The sequence below is a fragment of the Pleurodeles waltl genome, chromosome 2_2, assembly GCF_031143425.1.
Source record: "Pleurodeles waltl isolate 20211129_DDA chromosome 2_2, aPleWal1.hap1.20221129, whole genome shotgun sequence".
NCBI classification, from domain to species: domain Eukaryota; kingdom Metazoa; phylum Chordata; class Amphibia; order Caudata; family Salamandridae; genus Pleurodeles; species Pleurodeles waltl.
In genome coordinates this window covers 971977917-971994948 of record NC_090439.1, presented here as the reverse complement: position 1 = coordinate 971994948, position 17032 = coordinate 971977917, and the positions used below count along the sequence as shown (strand labels likewise).

At 44.3% G+C, this 17032-nt stretch overlaps 1 protein-coding gene across 1 annotated transcript in view; it reads right to left on the bottom strand.

Annotated features, from left to right (window-relative positions):
• Nucleotides 1–17032, bottom strand: part of COLEC10 (collectin subfamily member 10) — a 361952-nt gene that overhangs the window by 8783 nt on the left and 336137 nt on the right. The window contains exon 5 of the mRNA XM_069220654.1: nt 4717–4812. Within this exon, the coding sequence (XP_069076755.1) occupies nt 4717–4812 (96 nt within the window). The remainder of the gene's footprint in view (nt 1–4716; nt 4813–17032) is intronic.

Sequence of the window (17032 nt, the reverse complement as noted above, 5' to 3'; positions counted from 1 at the left end):
CCTTTTTTCTTTTAATTGTACTTGCTTTCCCCGTTGCGCAGCTGCTTCTCTGAGGAGGCTTAGGGTGCCATTGCTAGCCACTTAGCGGTGCTGGGGGGCACGGGGAAATAGAACTACGGGGGTTGACGGTTGAAAGGAAGAGGGAGGGATCAGTGGTGAGAGGGGCAGGACCGGCGGGGGATCCGTGAAGGGAGCTAGAGACTGGGAGAGTGTAGCACACGGTGGCAGAGGAAAGACAGCACCAATGCCAGGGATAAAGACTTTGAGACTGAGCGGCTGCCGGGACAGGAGGTGCAAGCACTGCCACCGCAGGTGAGGTGGCACAGTGGGGCTTTTTTTACAACAGCAACAGGTATTTTAAAGACGCCTGCAGACACCAGCCTCAGTAGGTATAGTCTGTGCTACAGCTATTGCATCCACTGGCTAAAAGCCCACTTCTTTCAGGCTGGAAATAGTAAGATTCTAGACCTCCCATATGATGGTGAGGCTCTTTTTGGAAAATATGTTGATGATTCATTACAATCAATTCACTCAGATACCGATACCGCAAGATCTTTGGGTACGTTACAGTACAAAAGGTTGCATTTCCATGGATCAAGAGGAAGAGGGCAATTTTTTTACAGGGAAAATTATCAGCCGCACAGATATCACACGCAACAACCTACCCAACAACAGTTTCGACCGCAATACCCACAGAGACAGGCACTTTACACAAGACAACGTAAAAGAAAAAAGGCAGGCCCTCAAGATAAAGACTCAAGAAGACGGTGACGAGAGGAAGGTGCCGGTTGCACAATAGTTTCCTCCATCATTGCTCGGAGGGCGAATTTCACGTTACTTACTAAAATGGTAATCAATTACAACAGACTGCTGCATTTTAGACCTGATTACCAATGGTCATACATTGGAGTTTATCCAAAAGTCGCCCGACTCCACCTCAAAAAATATCCAAGAAACATCTACATCTTTGAAGTTGGAAATCCTTACCATGCTCAGCAAAGGAGCCAATACTTGAGAACAGCTATGTTTCTAAAAAAAAGTTTAATACAAGTCAGATTAACTCAAATGCTGTACCTCAGAATTGTGTAGACATATGCAGAGAGATTCTGTCTTTACTCTAATTACCTAAATTGCAAAACATAAATGTTTCCATAAATATCTTCTTTCTACTGATCACTGATCATCTGGAAAAACATAGCAGAACAATAAAAAACAGGTTTCTTTTCCGTTTTTTAAACTGCAGTTTTAAGTATGCTCCAGGTGCTGCCTTTCTCCTTGGCTGCTTGGTATGGCAGCACGAGGTATGACATCAAAACTCATCTGTAACATGTTGCTACAATGATTGCTTTATTACAGGCAAACAAAGATATCACCAGTAACTAACTATATTATATTCATTTCAATTCTGGAGTTTTTTCTACCCCTAGGGTGACCAAACTTTTAGAACCAAAAACTGGATGGTATGAGACATAGAAATAGACCTAAACATTGACATCTACCATAGACTTTGAGGTAGCATAAAGTATCTACAAATCTACTAAAATGGCTATATGTCATAAAACAAAAAAACGTGTTTCAGAAGTTGTATGACCTATTCTACTTCAAACATTTAAGACAAGCTCATGTCCAGTTTGACTTTCTTTGCGTTCTGGGACTTCTAGGCTTTTTTATAATGGTAAAATAAGAGTACAAGTATTAGAATACAAATAAAAAACAGGCCTGGATAAGCCTTAATTTGTGCTTTTGTATCTTCTGTACTGAAGACCGTGTGACCTGGATGCCTCCTGATACCTTCACCCATGCCTCCACCAACTGTGTGAGCTGCTTGAATTGGATCAAACTCTGCCATTGAGCATGCTGGGAGGCGTCCCGGAGGTGGGTGCAGTGACTGGTGATGCAGTGGATTCTGATTCACCCCTCTATCATACCTGCTGTGTTTCATGAAGGTGAGACAGCACAACAAGTAACTCTACCAAGTACAGAACGTCTGTCACTGGTGTGAGAAGAGGGCAAGTGAAAACACGAGCAATACATTGGCATGAAAGTGGTCACCAGACCTTCTTCGAAAACTGGGGCATGTATTTTCAGTACAAAAAAGGGTTGGGACCCTGGTACAGTCCTTGAAAAACCAAGTCTGTCCGGGGAAATCCAGGAAATTTTGTCAACCTATTGTTCACTTATCCAACATCATCCTTCCTTCATTCTCCACACCTTCCCTTTTCCATCTCTTCCCCTTTCCTTCCCTTCACTCTCCCACCACTCATCACTGCCACCACTAATCATTCTGACCTCCTATTTTCACTCCTATACTGTACCCAAATTCATTGACCATTGCTGCTATGCTCAAGTGAGCCAGCAGCGGCCACCGCAAATCTCAAGCAGGGGGATGAGCGGGGGGAGGGCAGGGAAGTGGGGAGTGGGTGGGCAAATGAAAAAAATAAAAAACGTACCTGTTCCCATCGCTGCCGCCTCCCATGTTGCTCCTCTGCTCTTCCTCTGGTCTCCTAGCATTTACTGGGATACCAGCACAGGCTCTCCAGCAATCCTGGCACTGTGCTCATGCTAAACCTAGCATCAATCAATCAATCAATCAAAAAAATGTGTAGAGTGTGCTACTCACCCGTGAGGGTCTCAAGGCGCTGGGGGGGGGGGGGCAGGGAGGGTCACTGATCGATCAACCATGTCTTGAGGTTCTTTCTGAAGACCAGGAGGTCTTTGGTTTTGCGAAGGTCGGTGGGGAGGGAGTTCCAGGATTTGGGGGCGAAATAGGAGAAAGACCTGCCTCCTGTGGTGGCGCGTTGGTTACGGGGGACTGTGGCTAGGGCGAGATCGGCTGATCGGAGGTTGCGTGTGGGAGTGTGGAAGTTAACTCTTTCATTGAGGTAGGTTGGGCCGGTGTTGTGGAGGGATTTGTGTGCGTGGATGAGGATCTTGAATGTGATTCTCTTGTCTATGGGGAGCCAGTGAAGGGATTTGAGGTGTGGTGAGATTCGTTAGTGGCGGGGGAGGCCAAGGACGAGGCGTGCGGCTGTGTTCTGGATTCTCTGGAGTTTGCGTTTGAGTTTGAGTGTGGTGCCGGCGTAGAGGGCGTTACCGTAGTCCAGTCTGCTGCTGATGAGTGCGTGGGTGACTGTCTTTCTGGTTTCTGCGGGAATCCATTTGAAGGATTTATTTAGAGTGCGGAGTGTGTGGAAGCAGGAGGAGGTTAGAGCATTGATTTGCTGTGTCATGGAGAGGGAGGGGTCAAGGATGATGCTGAGGTTGCGTGCGTGCTTTGCGGGGGTGGCTGCGGGGCCTAGGGTGGTGGGCCACCAGGAGTCGTCCCATGTGGTTTTGTTGGGGCCGAAGATGATGATCTTGGTTTTGTTTGAGTTGAGCTTGAGGTGGTTAGTGGTCATCCAGTTGGCGGTGTCGAGGAGAGCGGCGTGTAGGTTGGTTTTGGTGGTGGTGGGCTTGCGGGTGAGGGAGAGGATGAGTTGGGTGTCATCTGCATAGGAGAGGATAGTGATTCCGTGTGCTCGGAGGATGTTGGCTAGGGGGATCATGTAGATGTTGAAGAGTGTGGGGCTGAGAGAGGACCCTTGGGGGACTCCGCAGGTGATCTTTGTAGTGTTGGAGTGGAAGGGTGGAAGATGGACTCTCTGGGTTCGGTCGGTGAGGAAGGAGGTGAGCCAGTCTAGGGCTTTGTGGCGAATTCCTATGTTGTGGAGGCGTGTGCGGAGTGTGTGGTGGCAGATGGTGTCAAAGGCTGCGGAGAGGTCTAGGAGGATGAGTGTGACCAGGATTGGTCTGAGCAGCTTGTTCTGATGCTCCGACACTATGTGGGAGTCTGTGGATTTTCTCCAGCCTGGCTATGTAGCACAGACGGTTGGAGAAACCCAAGCGTGCATGTGTGTTTGGGCCGGTCTGAGATGGCCGGCCAAATACACATGCGCACTTAGTGCACAGATTCCACTTCCCCCTCCCGTGCCCCAACTCCACCCCTTCCTGCACCTGCTGGTGGCTGAGCTAGCAGCTGAAAGATAAAACAATAATGAAATATCGTTTTATCTTTCAGCTCCTGGCTTAGCTAGTGGGGTGACGCCATTGCGAAGGAGCTGCCCCAACAAGGCGGATTACAATATTCTTCTCTCCCTCAGCGTCTGTCTCCATATTGTACTGTCTTTCATACAGTCATGAATGGCAATTGGCCATCCAGTTTTCAGGGGAGGCTTCTCCGCAATGGTGGAGAGGTGTCGCACCCCTGGCTAAGAGCCAGCAGCAGAAAAATAAAACAATATTTCAATATTGTTTTATTTTTCTCTCCCCCCCTTGATATTTGCAGCTGCTTCCAGTTTTTCTATAATTCACCAGCTTTCCTTGCTTCACTTCACCATCTTTTCACCTTCTCAGTTCTGCGACTTCCTCACGTTCCATCCTAGAAAAAGCGTGTAACATTATTGTTATATACATGTCTGGGGCTTTAGCAGTTGGTAGAAAAGTGGCCAGACAAGATGGCGCTGATAGTCATCCTCTGCCAAAATCTATGTATGGATGACAGAAAGATATTATGCTATAGCGTGGGGTGAGTTCCTCATCTGAGAGGTGTTACAAGGAAATAAGTAAACAGAACAGAAAATGTAAATATTGATTTGTGACATGCCCAGATCTATTCATTACACATCTCAAAGTCAAGAGGATTAAACAACATATATAGGTTACCTCGAAAAAACGTACCATTTTTAACAAACTTCAGTGATGTCTTAAGTCGAGCAACATTGACATCCAGCTGTCCCACCACCTTGCGGTACCGTCCACAGTCGCAGAAACTTCCTGATTAAGGGCCGTAATGGGACAATATTTAGTTTCACTGTTCAGCAAACACAGATAAACATGTGAACAAAAAAGTTCTATGTAAATGTCCGTGTTCGTTTTTCCTTGTAACATTGTGGGGCATGCTGATGCGCCCCGTGCTGTGCTCTGCCACTCCTTAAATACCCCAAATTAAAGAAAAAAGCAATAATCACACTCAGTGTTGTAGTCACGTGGCTTACGTTTTGTCAGTAGCAGGGACGGAGAGGAAATGGTTAGAATGTAGCCATATAATCTCTGTCACTGCTACTGACAAAAAGAGTGAGGTGCTTAGTGTAAGGGGACATTCAGAAGTGAAACAGGCTAGATCAGCGGATATAAATATTTGGCTTTTGTGAACTCCCACGGAATCACTACTGGATGCTGGTATTGAACCTCGGAAACAAGTACACATCAAATATACAAATTATGATGTGTTGCATTTAATTCAAAACAAAAAATACAAACATATGGCATTTTTTATTGTAATTGGAATGTGGAATTATATTTTATTTGTAAAAGACAAAGCAACATGTTCGACACGAAAATATCACTTTTAAAATGTTTTGCTCCTAATGCATGCTTTCCTCTTTGCAGATGCATATCAGTGCTTCAGCTGATGTATTTTATGCATGTTTACTTTGTGTTTTAAAGGGGCAAGCTGCGTAAATGTGCAGTGTGTTGTCTGGGTAGGAGATGACGGGGCCCTAGAGTTTCTGTGAGTTACACGGCTGAGGCTACAAAATTTGTAAAAGCTATGGAGTCAGTGGATGTGAGTGTGAGATACTTCCCATCCTCCCACCACTAGAACAGTTAGATTGCTAACCGTTAGACCCTGCCTTTCCCTTTTTCCCTGCCACCCTACCTCCCTCCACTGGAGTAGCTGCTACACAAGAATGACAGACACCTTCACTTGTTCCTAAGACTGTATCCGGAAGTGCACTAATGATTGGGGTGAGAAAATCAGACTGAAGAGTCCCTGTCAAAAGGGACTCTGACCCATGCCTTGTGCCATCAGTATGGAACGAACATGGGCAGGTTGCAGAAACAGTGGCTGGGAATCACTAGCCAAAATAGAAATAAGTCCTTTCTGGAGGAAGACAGCTTTGTTTTAGAAAGTGTAATCAATTTGATAAGGTGGATAAAGGATCCTAAATGTAACATATATGATGAACAAGGGCCAGCTTCCCTGAACTGGTAAGAAGAACCAAACAAAATCAGGCATGAGTCTCAAATGTGTGGGTTGAAACAGACCCACTGGAGACTCCAATACCAAAATACCTACTGAAGGCCCAGAGTTAGGTCTTGTGTGTCCACTGCCCCACCTCCTCCTTTTTAGTTCCCACAAATTACTGATGGCATATTTGCAACAGAGTAGGCGAAGGAGAAGGACATGCTGGATATCCTCTAAATTGTACAAAACCAGCAGGTGGCCCTGGGCGAGCTGTTGCAGGAGCGCCCACAACAGGGGCAGCGCTGAGTGCCCAGCTTGCACCAAGAAGACAGTACACAAGGAAGCAGAGAGGGTGACCTGCACCAGTGACCCGCAGCGTAATTGATGGGGAGGCGCGAAAGGACCGTGAGAAACAAGCGGCGAACACAACAACTCCACATTCCCAATTCAAACCTCCTGCACAATCACTCACAGCTAAACACCAAACAACTGGGGCTCGCAATCCAACTATTACCCTGGAAGATGACTAGCTCAAACCTGTGTTGAATGCCCACGTGTGACTGCACACACTATCATAGTAATATGGTACCTTCTTTATTGTATGTTATGCTTAACCACATGATTATCTTCTTTGCATGCCCTCTATGTTTATAGGTTACTCTTGTGTTCTTTTACATTTGTGTGTCACACTAAATTCTTCATTGTTTGTGTGCTGGCTCACAAGATACCTTTTATCTCGTCATACTGTGTCTTCACCTGTGTCCTTTGTCTTATGCAATGTTCACTTTTGTAATTGCAGCCCATTGCCAACTCATCATCTGTGATCCATTTTGTATTTTGAGTCAGTTACAGATGACAGTTGAACGTAAGTTTCTTTTTGGAGCTGAGTGTTAGGGGTGCTTCAAGAAGTACACTTGTGGTTATTCTTTGTTGACGTTAAGGAATTTACATTCTACAGCAATCTTCTAGTGACATTGATGAGGATGATACCCCAGATGAATCCCCAGTACCTCTTCTACTTTTGAGAGAATACAGGCGTGTAATTGTCCCCAGCTGATTTGATCAATATCAAGAAACAATTTCCCCAAATCCATAAAAACACTTTGATATTCCATCAGGAGTTACAGACTGTATTGGAATGTTTTAAGCATAATTGGGTTTAGTCGCTGAGTTTGATGTTGCCCAATAAAGTCAGAGATTGATAGAGAAAGGCAATCAGCCCCAGCACATACGTGCTAATGAACCTGGCCTGGCAGTAGTTAATATTGAACTGCTGAATGCTCTGGTGGGTGCGTATGTAGTTAAGGCAGAGTGGACGAAAATCACATGCATATCAATTGGGAGGCTAAATGATGTGTTTGAAAGATAATCAGACATTGCTTGGGCAGTGAAACAAGCACAGGAAGCTGTAGGTGCTGCTTTTGTGCAGTGATTACTAATGAAGGTTCAAAAACAGTTGTGTACTATTAGATAGCAGACAAAAGGTTTAACAAAATGAGTCACTTTTACCAATCATTGTGTGACACTACAGGAAAGAAAGAAATACTTGAACAAATTGAAATTAATGGCTTTGCAGAAGTAGTAATTTTAACAAAGTGCACAATGGAGGGAAAGGAGAACCATTAAGAAAACGGGAGACCACAATTGTAATACTGGAGGGCGAGAGGGACTTGGACACGGTAAAAGGAGAGAGCATACAATCCCTCTGGGAGGCTCATGATTTAATTATGGCCAGTTGGGTCACTGAAAATGTTTGCCCTAATCTAGTTTCTAATGTTACCACTCAACCTGAAATCCCACGTTTTCTCAATTACCACAATCTCTGCACCCACCTTACTAGGACATCATGAGGGGCATTAACTGCTTCATGAATGCCCTAATTTTAGATGATCAAGAGCAGCCCACACCTGAAGTGTATTATTAATGATAAACCCACGACATGGTTGATTTATCCAGGTCCTAGCTGAGCAGCCATGAAGATGTCAAAGTTATCTTCTTTGGCTCTCTTGAACTTGTTCATTAATGCAGTTGGCATTTCCTATGCCTGAGTTCCCTACAATATCACAGAACTTAAGGAGCTTTAATTGATCTACATCCCTTTTTGTTGAGTCTATCCTTACCTGCAAATTTGCTATGTTGAGACTTATGTAAATTGAATTGCATATTATACTGCACATTTTATGGGGTCTACTTCAATGTACTAAAGACATTTGAAAATGAAGAATTAGCGGTTTTGCGTGAGTCTTGGGTAGTTTGCATGAGAAAAACAAATTATGTAAGGTACAATCATCAGATCAATTGCTCACAAAAGTACCTTTTTTTATTATAGCCTAAACAGGCAAACTATGTAGGGTTTTTACTCTCAGCTGACCCAGTTAAAATTCAAGTTAACACCATGAATATATTGCCTTGTATCCCACAGTTCCCTCTGCATCCAGAGACCTAAGCTAGAATTTAACCTGTCATCACAGCTCTAATAAAGTAAGGAATCTTACTCCCCACTGGGAGTCCTCACAGTATTCCTATAGTCCTGATAAAAAGGGTAAGTAAGAGAAATTGTCACAAATGTGTGCATGATTTCATGCAGTCAATACACTTGTATTACCTAAATTTCCTGCGGCACCCAATCCAGCACCAATTCTATCACACATTTCTGCCTCAGTGAAATGGTTCACTGTCATTAGCATTATTGTGTTCTGCTTTCCTCTCAAGTCCTATTCATGAAGAAAAAACATATTTTTTTTCATTCCAATTTGGGGGATGGGGGGCAGCTGATGTTATGAAGGCTCCCACGGGGATTTAGAGATTCCCCTTCAATCTTTTCCCAAGCCCTCACAAAGGACCTTGACACCATGGCATTTACCAAATTATATGGTTCTGCAGAACTGCAGCCAACTTATTTACTGTCTCTGCAGTTTCCATTCCAACTACTTACAGCCACAATGTAAATATCCCTACCAGATCCTGTAGGGATTGTACCAGCACATCTTTGAAGGGCTGTGGCTTTCTTGCCTGAACACACTCCAACCACTGCATGAGGACAACTGTACCCCCTGACTCTAGCTCTTCTTCACCTGCTGCATCTCCTGCTGCGGCTCTGTCCACTACTTTCTTCCTACTATTCATTACCTCAGGAAGCATCTGCAGTATCACGGCTACCAGCTTGGCCTCCCGCAGTGGACAGGCCTTCAACTCCTGGATCCTGCAGTGGGTCTGATTTGTGACATTTTCAGCAACTGTTGATGTTTCATCAATAATGTGGGACTTCATTGAAAAATAAGGTTAAGGGCACCCAGATATGAATAGTGTATCCTGCCACATGGCCACACTTGGGACTGTCAATCTTTATACATTGAAAACACTTGCCTGAACTGCCTGGAGAATTATCAACAAGATTTCAAAATTTCCTTTTTGGATTTGCACTCATCTGCCCAGTGAGGCACAAGGAGGTGTGCTCATGGTCCCTATCCTTTCGAAGAAGAAGTACCTTGTTTCGGTCTTGTCTTCTGTAACCTCCACCCTGATGAATGTGAAGATGTCCTTGCACCGATATTTTTATCCAATGATAGCTTCTGTTGGAGCGTAGCTCTTATAATCAAAATTAACATGAAAATGTTTATGAACTAATGCATAATAATGCTGCATAAAAAATATTGCTGTGTTTTACTAAACATGCGTTTGAAATGTGCCCGCGGGGAGTGGCCGCCAATATATACCGGGATGAATAAAATTGACTAATAATGAGTTATTGATGCACTAATGTATGATTTTGTATTAGTATAAAGAGTTAGACATTAAGGTTTTACTAATTAATTCACTAGGCCTTAGTTAGCATGAGTCGGGGCCTAGCTGCCCGGTTTCATATTAAATGTGTTTTTATAACATGCAGTGTGCTGACTTGCTGAAGGACATGTAATCGTATTTTTCCAGAAGCTAGAAGATGAGTGTAACTGTAGTAGATCCGTTCTCATGAAACTCGATTTGCTCAAGGAAACATTCTTGCTGAATGCAACAGTGTAGACTTGCAACAGGTACAAGGTCACCTAAACTGGAATAGACAATGGAACTACTGACTGGGGATGTGCAAGGACCACAAGAATATGAAATCATACCAGACATTCTACCCGTTGGAGACGTCAATCACAGGAGCTAATCAACTACGTGAGAACTGTTATGAGGTGACAATTTTGATGGGACGATCGGTAAATCATTGGACGGAGATAGTAGTGTGCCAAACCTGCCCAATTGGAAATTAGAGGACTGTACAACAGAAAAGGGATGAAAACCTTTGACACGAGGAGCCATTAGAGATGCCATTGCGAACTATTCTTGCTATTACCCAGCCACTCTGCCTAAAGACTTGTTGTTTGACTCTTCAACCCATCCTCACTCTTATCTTGCCCGTTCTATACTTCTCCTCCTTATGAGGGAAGTGTCCCTAATTACCCCGTCTTGTTGAACTTTACTGTGTTTCCTGGTTGACGGTGAATCAACTGCTGTCCTGAAGACAAAGACTGACTCTGTATGCTGACCCATTACGGAGGGTAACTATATGATGATGAAATTGTAATTGTCTGTTTGCCTTTCCTTTCTAGGCACCAACTGCTTCTTTTGACAGAGACCTTAGTTAGATGTTTTCTAAATTTGTGTTATCAAAATTGTTTTGCATGAAGCCCAACATGCCAATGCTAATTCGAGGTTAGTTAAGGGGTTCACTAAACGGACGCAAATAGACAAATGACTGAATCAATGCTTTGATGAATAATGCGCTAATAATACTCTGCTAAAGTTAATCCATGTTGACGTCGTGCGATGTTCTAATATTCATAATCTTTGCTTTGATGAAATCCTATTTGAGTTGCCATATTATGACAATGTTGATGTGCCTCTTGGTTTTGAGACTAATAAACTTACTAGTAGAGTGTAATCAACAGGGAATAAACATCACAAACTTGCTAAAATCTGGTGTGGTTATTCATGACTGAAAGGTCATGGTGTGTCCCGATTCTCATTAATGACATTGAATCGATGTGTTATGGTGATTATTGATGACGTTATTGATTTATTGATTGACATGGCCATTAGTTAACTTGTCTTAAGGTGTCTTCAATCAGGGTCAAAAGATTCATCGGCCTAAAACGAGTCCCAGAGTGAATAAATTATCTAGTAAGGGACGCGTTATCAGTTCTGGTAGCAGAGGACGGTTTAGGCCCTTTGGGGCCCTAGGACGAGGGATCATTGTTTAAAATTTGTTTTCGAAATAATGCAAATTGGAGGTATGATGTGCCCCTAAGTCCCAAATGACTTTCCCGGAATCTCGGAGCTAGCCTAAGTGAGTTGGGTATGTTCTCGGCATTCTAGCATGTGTGGTGTAGAATTTGCGCTTGCTCAGCTTATGCATATTCCAGGTGAATTGTGAGGTTTGTGTGAATTTAGGCCAGATAATGTTTTAGTAGGAGTGGGCATACTCCACAGTATGAGAGTAGGGAAGCCGGCGAACTTCATGTGAGTGTGGCGCTTTGTGCTCAAAAAAATTGTCCGCGTGGTTGTTGGTGATGTACGGACCCGTTGCGTTCTGAGACTCCGGAGTATATTGAGAAGTGTATGAGACACTTGGTTTATGTTGTAATTTGTGCGGTTTAATAGGTCAATCGAGCATGTTTGACAAGTCAGGTTTGAGTCAAAGTGTGTATGTGAAACCTTTGATGGAGATTTGGTAAGTTCTAAAGTGCACAAGAATGAACCATTGACAAGTCGAGAGTAGGATTTGCGGGTCGAATTCTGCTTGCGAGTGCGGGATCTGAGAAGGAGAGAGTAGCGGCCGAGGCTTCAAGTGAAATCTCTGTAAAGTTCTGAAGCGAATGTGTTACCCTTCCTGTAGTGAACCGGCAAATTTGAGTTTATTGTTAAGGTGCTCACAATATATTGCATTAGTTTTGTGTGGATTTAGAGTGAGGAAGAGAAGCCGCAAGACTTTGTCAGCCGCAGTGTGTGTGAGTGTGACGTCATTGGAGCCGCGCCGGGAAAGGTCAGTTGCCGAGAAGGGTCGCCCACGGATTGGCAGCCGTCTGTGTGAGGCAATTGGTTGAGAGGGTAGGCGAAGAGTGTTCTGGGAATTAAAGTCACTTCCTGATTAGATTCTAAACAAAATAAAAGACACAAAAATGAAGTTTTTCAAGGCTCTAAAGAGTGCTTTGAGGGGAGATACATACATTACCGCGAGTGTGGGGGAGCCTACACTGCCAGAGGATACTCTGGATTATACCGTAATGGAGGAGAAGGGAGTCGCGCCATGTCTTTGGCTAAAGCAGTGGTGCAAAATGACAGAAAAGGAGGGATGTTTAGTGTTTCCGGAGTACGGAACATTTAATATAAGGATTTTGGAAAATTTGCGGAGGGTGTTGAGTGAGCAAAAACCGCCTCCGAGACCAGCTCAGTTTGAGGCATTAGCAATTTGGGATTTAATGGCCATACAACAGAGGCAGCAGAAATTCATGAGAAGAATGAAAAAGGCAGAAAAGACTAGCAGAGGCTAGATGGGATAGCAAGACCAAGATTTGGAGAAGGGGAATAGTAGACGGAGTTAGGATGTTTCCGGCAATAACTGAAGAAGCCGAGACACAGGGAAAAAAGGCCACTTGTAAAAATGACAAGGGCTCTAGCAAGCTTAAGGAGACTCAAAAGTCTTGGGCAGATGATTCAGACGATGATGATTTTCTTAATCAGTTGTTACATGATCGACCGCCACCATATGCCATGAATGATAATCGACCGAGTACTAGTGCAGGTCCTGAAGATCCGGCACAAAGTAAGGGAATCATGAATGCATTACAGACAATCAATACAGTTCCGATACAGAATGGTGTCAGTGTATCCACTGCACCAGACACACAGATACAGTTGCAGCCACCACCAATTCAGAGGCTCTACCCTGATGTCCCAATACTAGAGACAACTACGAATTTGATGGTGCCGCCTGATCCGGTATATACGAGATCAAAGTTAGTGCAGATTCAGCAACTCCACAATTGCTGCCCCAGCCGCAGCAACAGGTGGTTCCGAATTACACTTCGGTTGCAGGACCGCAGCCATAGCTACAGCACCCATGATGAATCAAGCTATGGGAGTTAATGCTCCACACGGTTTGGGAACCGGACAGACACCAGCTGCTATATCATTGCTAATTACTGTTGGCCCGCCAGTACTGTTGTATGCAGAAGCAAAGCCTAACGTATGCGACCAAGGGGTAATGACTCAAGAGACGATAGGAGGAGGGTTTGCAGGAAGATCCCAAGTGATGACGCAAGGAGAGCAGACGGCCGAAAGGTCTAGATCTTTGTTGGACTTCAGTCCGATTGGGGTTCCTTTAGATACAATGAGGCAAGCAGGTTTGGGTACACTAACGCCACAGGTAATGAGTGCAAATACGTCACAGACATCAATGATGCAGACTGGAAATGTCTCGTTGCAAGGCTTAACAGCGCCACAGTTGAACGAGTGGTTAGATAAACTCAACATTCCGCAGACTACTTTAGTGACCACATAGAGCGATCAGAAAGAGAGGAATACCTGAATTTTGTGAAGCTGGGTGTGGAAGCTACAGAGTTAGTAGAAGGAACGATGGGGGTGAACAGAATAGAGTCATACACTGAAGCAGAATTGAGGTTTCTGTGCCCCAAAATAACCAAAGAAGTGAGCAGGGTGCATCAGAGGTTGGCAAACCTAGCGGACAAGTACGGCATAGACTTAGACAATACTAAGCATTTGAAGAGGAGTTATAGGTTAGACTTTGAACCTAAAGATTTCGATCACATGAGATCCACTGGAATGAAGGCACACCTCAAAGAAATATTGCAGAGTTCTAAAATTTGGGGAGCATTAGAGAAGTGGGAAGGCAGATGGGCAAAGAAGAGAGATAAAGAGAAAAGTGACTGCCCAGAACCGAAGCAGGGGAAAGCTGCACCAGACACGGGAACAATAACAATGTTACCAATGAGAGAAACAGCTGGAGGGGTTCTAGTCCATGTACTGTGGTCTAAAGGTGACATTCTGTCATTCACAAATGACTATCCCAGGTTGAGGGAGAAGCCAATAGAGTGGTATCAGCAGACAGACAGGTTTGTGAAGCTTGCGAAATGTCTTTGGGAAGACTTGAACACATTGTTTGAGATCATAGTCCCAGCTGACTTATGGCTTGAGTGCAAAAGGGGTGTGGATTGGCCAACAGAGGAACCAACAAGGGACAAGGCTACTGGAGCACCGTCTCCTGATGTGATGAGGTATTACCATAAGGTGATTGAGTTTTTGAAACAGAAGGTGTCGCCGAAAGTTATTGATTGGCAAAAGATTGATCGAACGTCACAGGAAGGCAAAGAGTCGATACATGCTTACTATGAGAGGTTGTTGAAGGCATTCAAGCATTACAGTGGTACTGAGATCATAGAACCGAAAGACATGAATTACCTTGTGTTCAGATTTGTTGAAGGACTGAGGCCAGAAATTAGCCAGATGATTAAGAATCATTTGATCTGTTGGCAAGCAAAGCCGATTGATGAGGTGTTGCAGTATGAGAAATACTGTAGCGATGAGATTGAATTGAAGCAGAAAACGCTGAAAGAAAAGGTGATGGTGATGCAAATTAGAGCAGCTCAGGCAGGGATGCAGGGAAATGGAGTACAGCAGATGGTACAGCAGCAACCGCAAGGAAACTGGATGTTTCCGACACAACCGAGAGGACGAGGTCGAGGAGGTTTTGTGAACCGTGGTCCAGATTTGAATACTGTTGTGGTTCAGAATGATGTGCAAGGGATGAAAAAGATGTTGCCATGCCATGCGTGCGGGGGCATGGGACATTGGAAGCGGGAGTGCTCAATGATGGTGCAGGATGGTGTTAATCAACAAAGCAATAATGTCGGTACATTTCAAAATGTAAGGGGTCCGAGAATGAGGGGTCCAAATCCCAGCTTTCAGAATAATATGGTTCAGATGCAGGGTCTCCAGCCCATGCAACAATTACAAATGCCACGTGTTCAACCAGCACAGATGCAGCAGGTACAGCAGCAGATTCCCATGGTACCTAGACAGCAAATGCAGTTACCATTAGCTCCAATGGGACAGCAACATGTGATGCTTCCTCAACAGGTCACAGGCCAAACAATGAGTCAAAATAACACAGTACAACAGTTCCCATTGCGTGGTGAGGATGGAATAAACGATGAATGGTCGGATGATTGTTCAGATAGTGAGGAGTGCAGGCTTGCAGCGTCCCTAGAAGTAGGTCAGAGCGGACCTTACGTACAAGGGAAGGTGATGGGTCTCAAGGATTAATTCCCAGTTGATACAGGAGCTACATGCTCAACAGTCAGAGGTGCAGAGGTTCCGAAATTGCCGCTTTCGGGGTGTACCATGAGGGTGGTAGGAGTAGCAAATCAGCTCTTGACAAATCCGATTAAAGATCCAGTCCAAGTTGAGATTGGCACCTTCCAGAGATTACATAGGTTTGTAGTCTGTGACTCGAGTCCCGTATCCTATTAGGAAGGGACTTAGGGCCATATGTACCAACACTATTTCCCATAGACACAGAATGGGTAAAAACCTTTGCTACATATGGCCCTTACTGTGTAAGACAAGGTGTTCAATTACCTGTTCCAATGAAGGGATTGAGGTGCAGACAAACAGTGATGATGAAGGGGAGGAGGGTCAAATCTCAGAACCGGAGACGGAGACCGTAGATGAGGAGTACCCTTTGATAACCTTCTTCCCGATGTTTACAGTGACTGATTTGCCAACCGAATTACAGGGGACAGTGACAGAGAAAGTGTGGGACTTGACAAGAAAGGAAGTGGGATTAATAAAAGGAGTAGAACCAGTCAAGGTAGAAGTGAAGCCAAATGCAGTGTTTCCCCAAGTACCGCAGTACCACATGGCACAAGATGTCCTTATACAGGTGACGCAAATAATCGCAGACTTTGTAAAACAAGGGGTCCTAAAAGAAGTGATGAGCAGCCCGTGTAATTCACCAATAATGGGTCTGAAAAAGCCTTGTGGGAAAGTTCAAATTGTCCAAGACCTGAGAAAACTTAATGAGACTGTGGTAAAATGTTGCCCCATAGTTCCAAATCCAGCTGTGATTATGTTCAAGGTTCCGTGCGATTCAGAGTGGTTCACAGTTGTGGACCTATCTCAAGCATTCTTTTCTGTGCCTCTTCATGAGGACAGCCAATTTCTCTTCAGTTTCATATTCCTGGACAAGGTTTACAGTTGGTGTCGAATTCCTCAAGAGTTTTCAGAATCACCTTTCATTTTCAATCAGATATTGAAGAAGGACTTGGAATCATTAGAATTGCCTTTTAGTTCGACTCTAGTACAGTACATTGATGATTTGTTAATTAGGTTCAAGATGAAAGATGATTGCAGGTACAATACTATTGCCCTACTGAATCATTTGGGAAAGAACGGACATAAAGTGTCCCCAAAGAAGCTACAGTACTGTCAGGAAGATGTGAAGTACTTGGGTCACCTGATTGAAAAGGGTCGAGGAAAATATCCAAAGAATGGGTGACAGCCTTATTGCAGATGAACCCCCCGACAACCAAGAGGGACGTTAGGATGTTTTTGGGAATGGTGGGCTACTGTCGTCAGTGGATTCCCAACTTCTTGATTATCTCTAAACCTTTGGTGAGGTTAACTGTCAAGGAAATTGCGGATGGCCTGGGTGCCATAACCACGTCCGAGAAAGAGATGAAGGTATTAATTGAACTAAAGGAGAGCATGTGCAGGGCACCAGCTTTAGGTATGCCTGATTACACAAAGCCTTTTGTACTGTTTTGTCATGAACGTGATGCTTGTTCTTTGTCTGTCCTGACACAGGTCCATGGAGGTGCAAACCGCCCAGTAGCGTATTTTTCAACTACTTTGGACCCAGTTGCAGCAATCTTACTGGGTTGCTTGCGTGCAGTTGCAGCAGTTGGTCAAAGCCTCACTCAGTGTGAAGGTATAGTGATGGGACATCCCTTAACAGTAATGGTC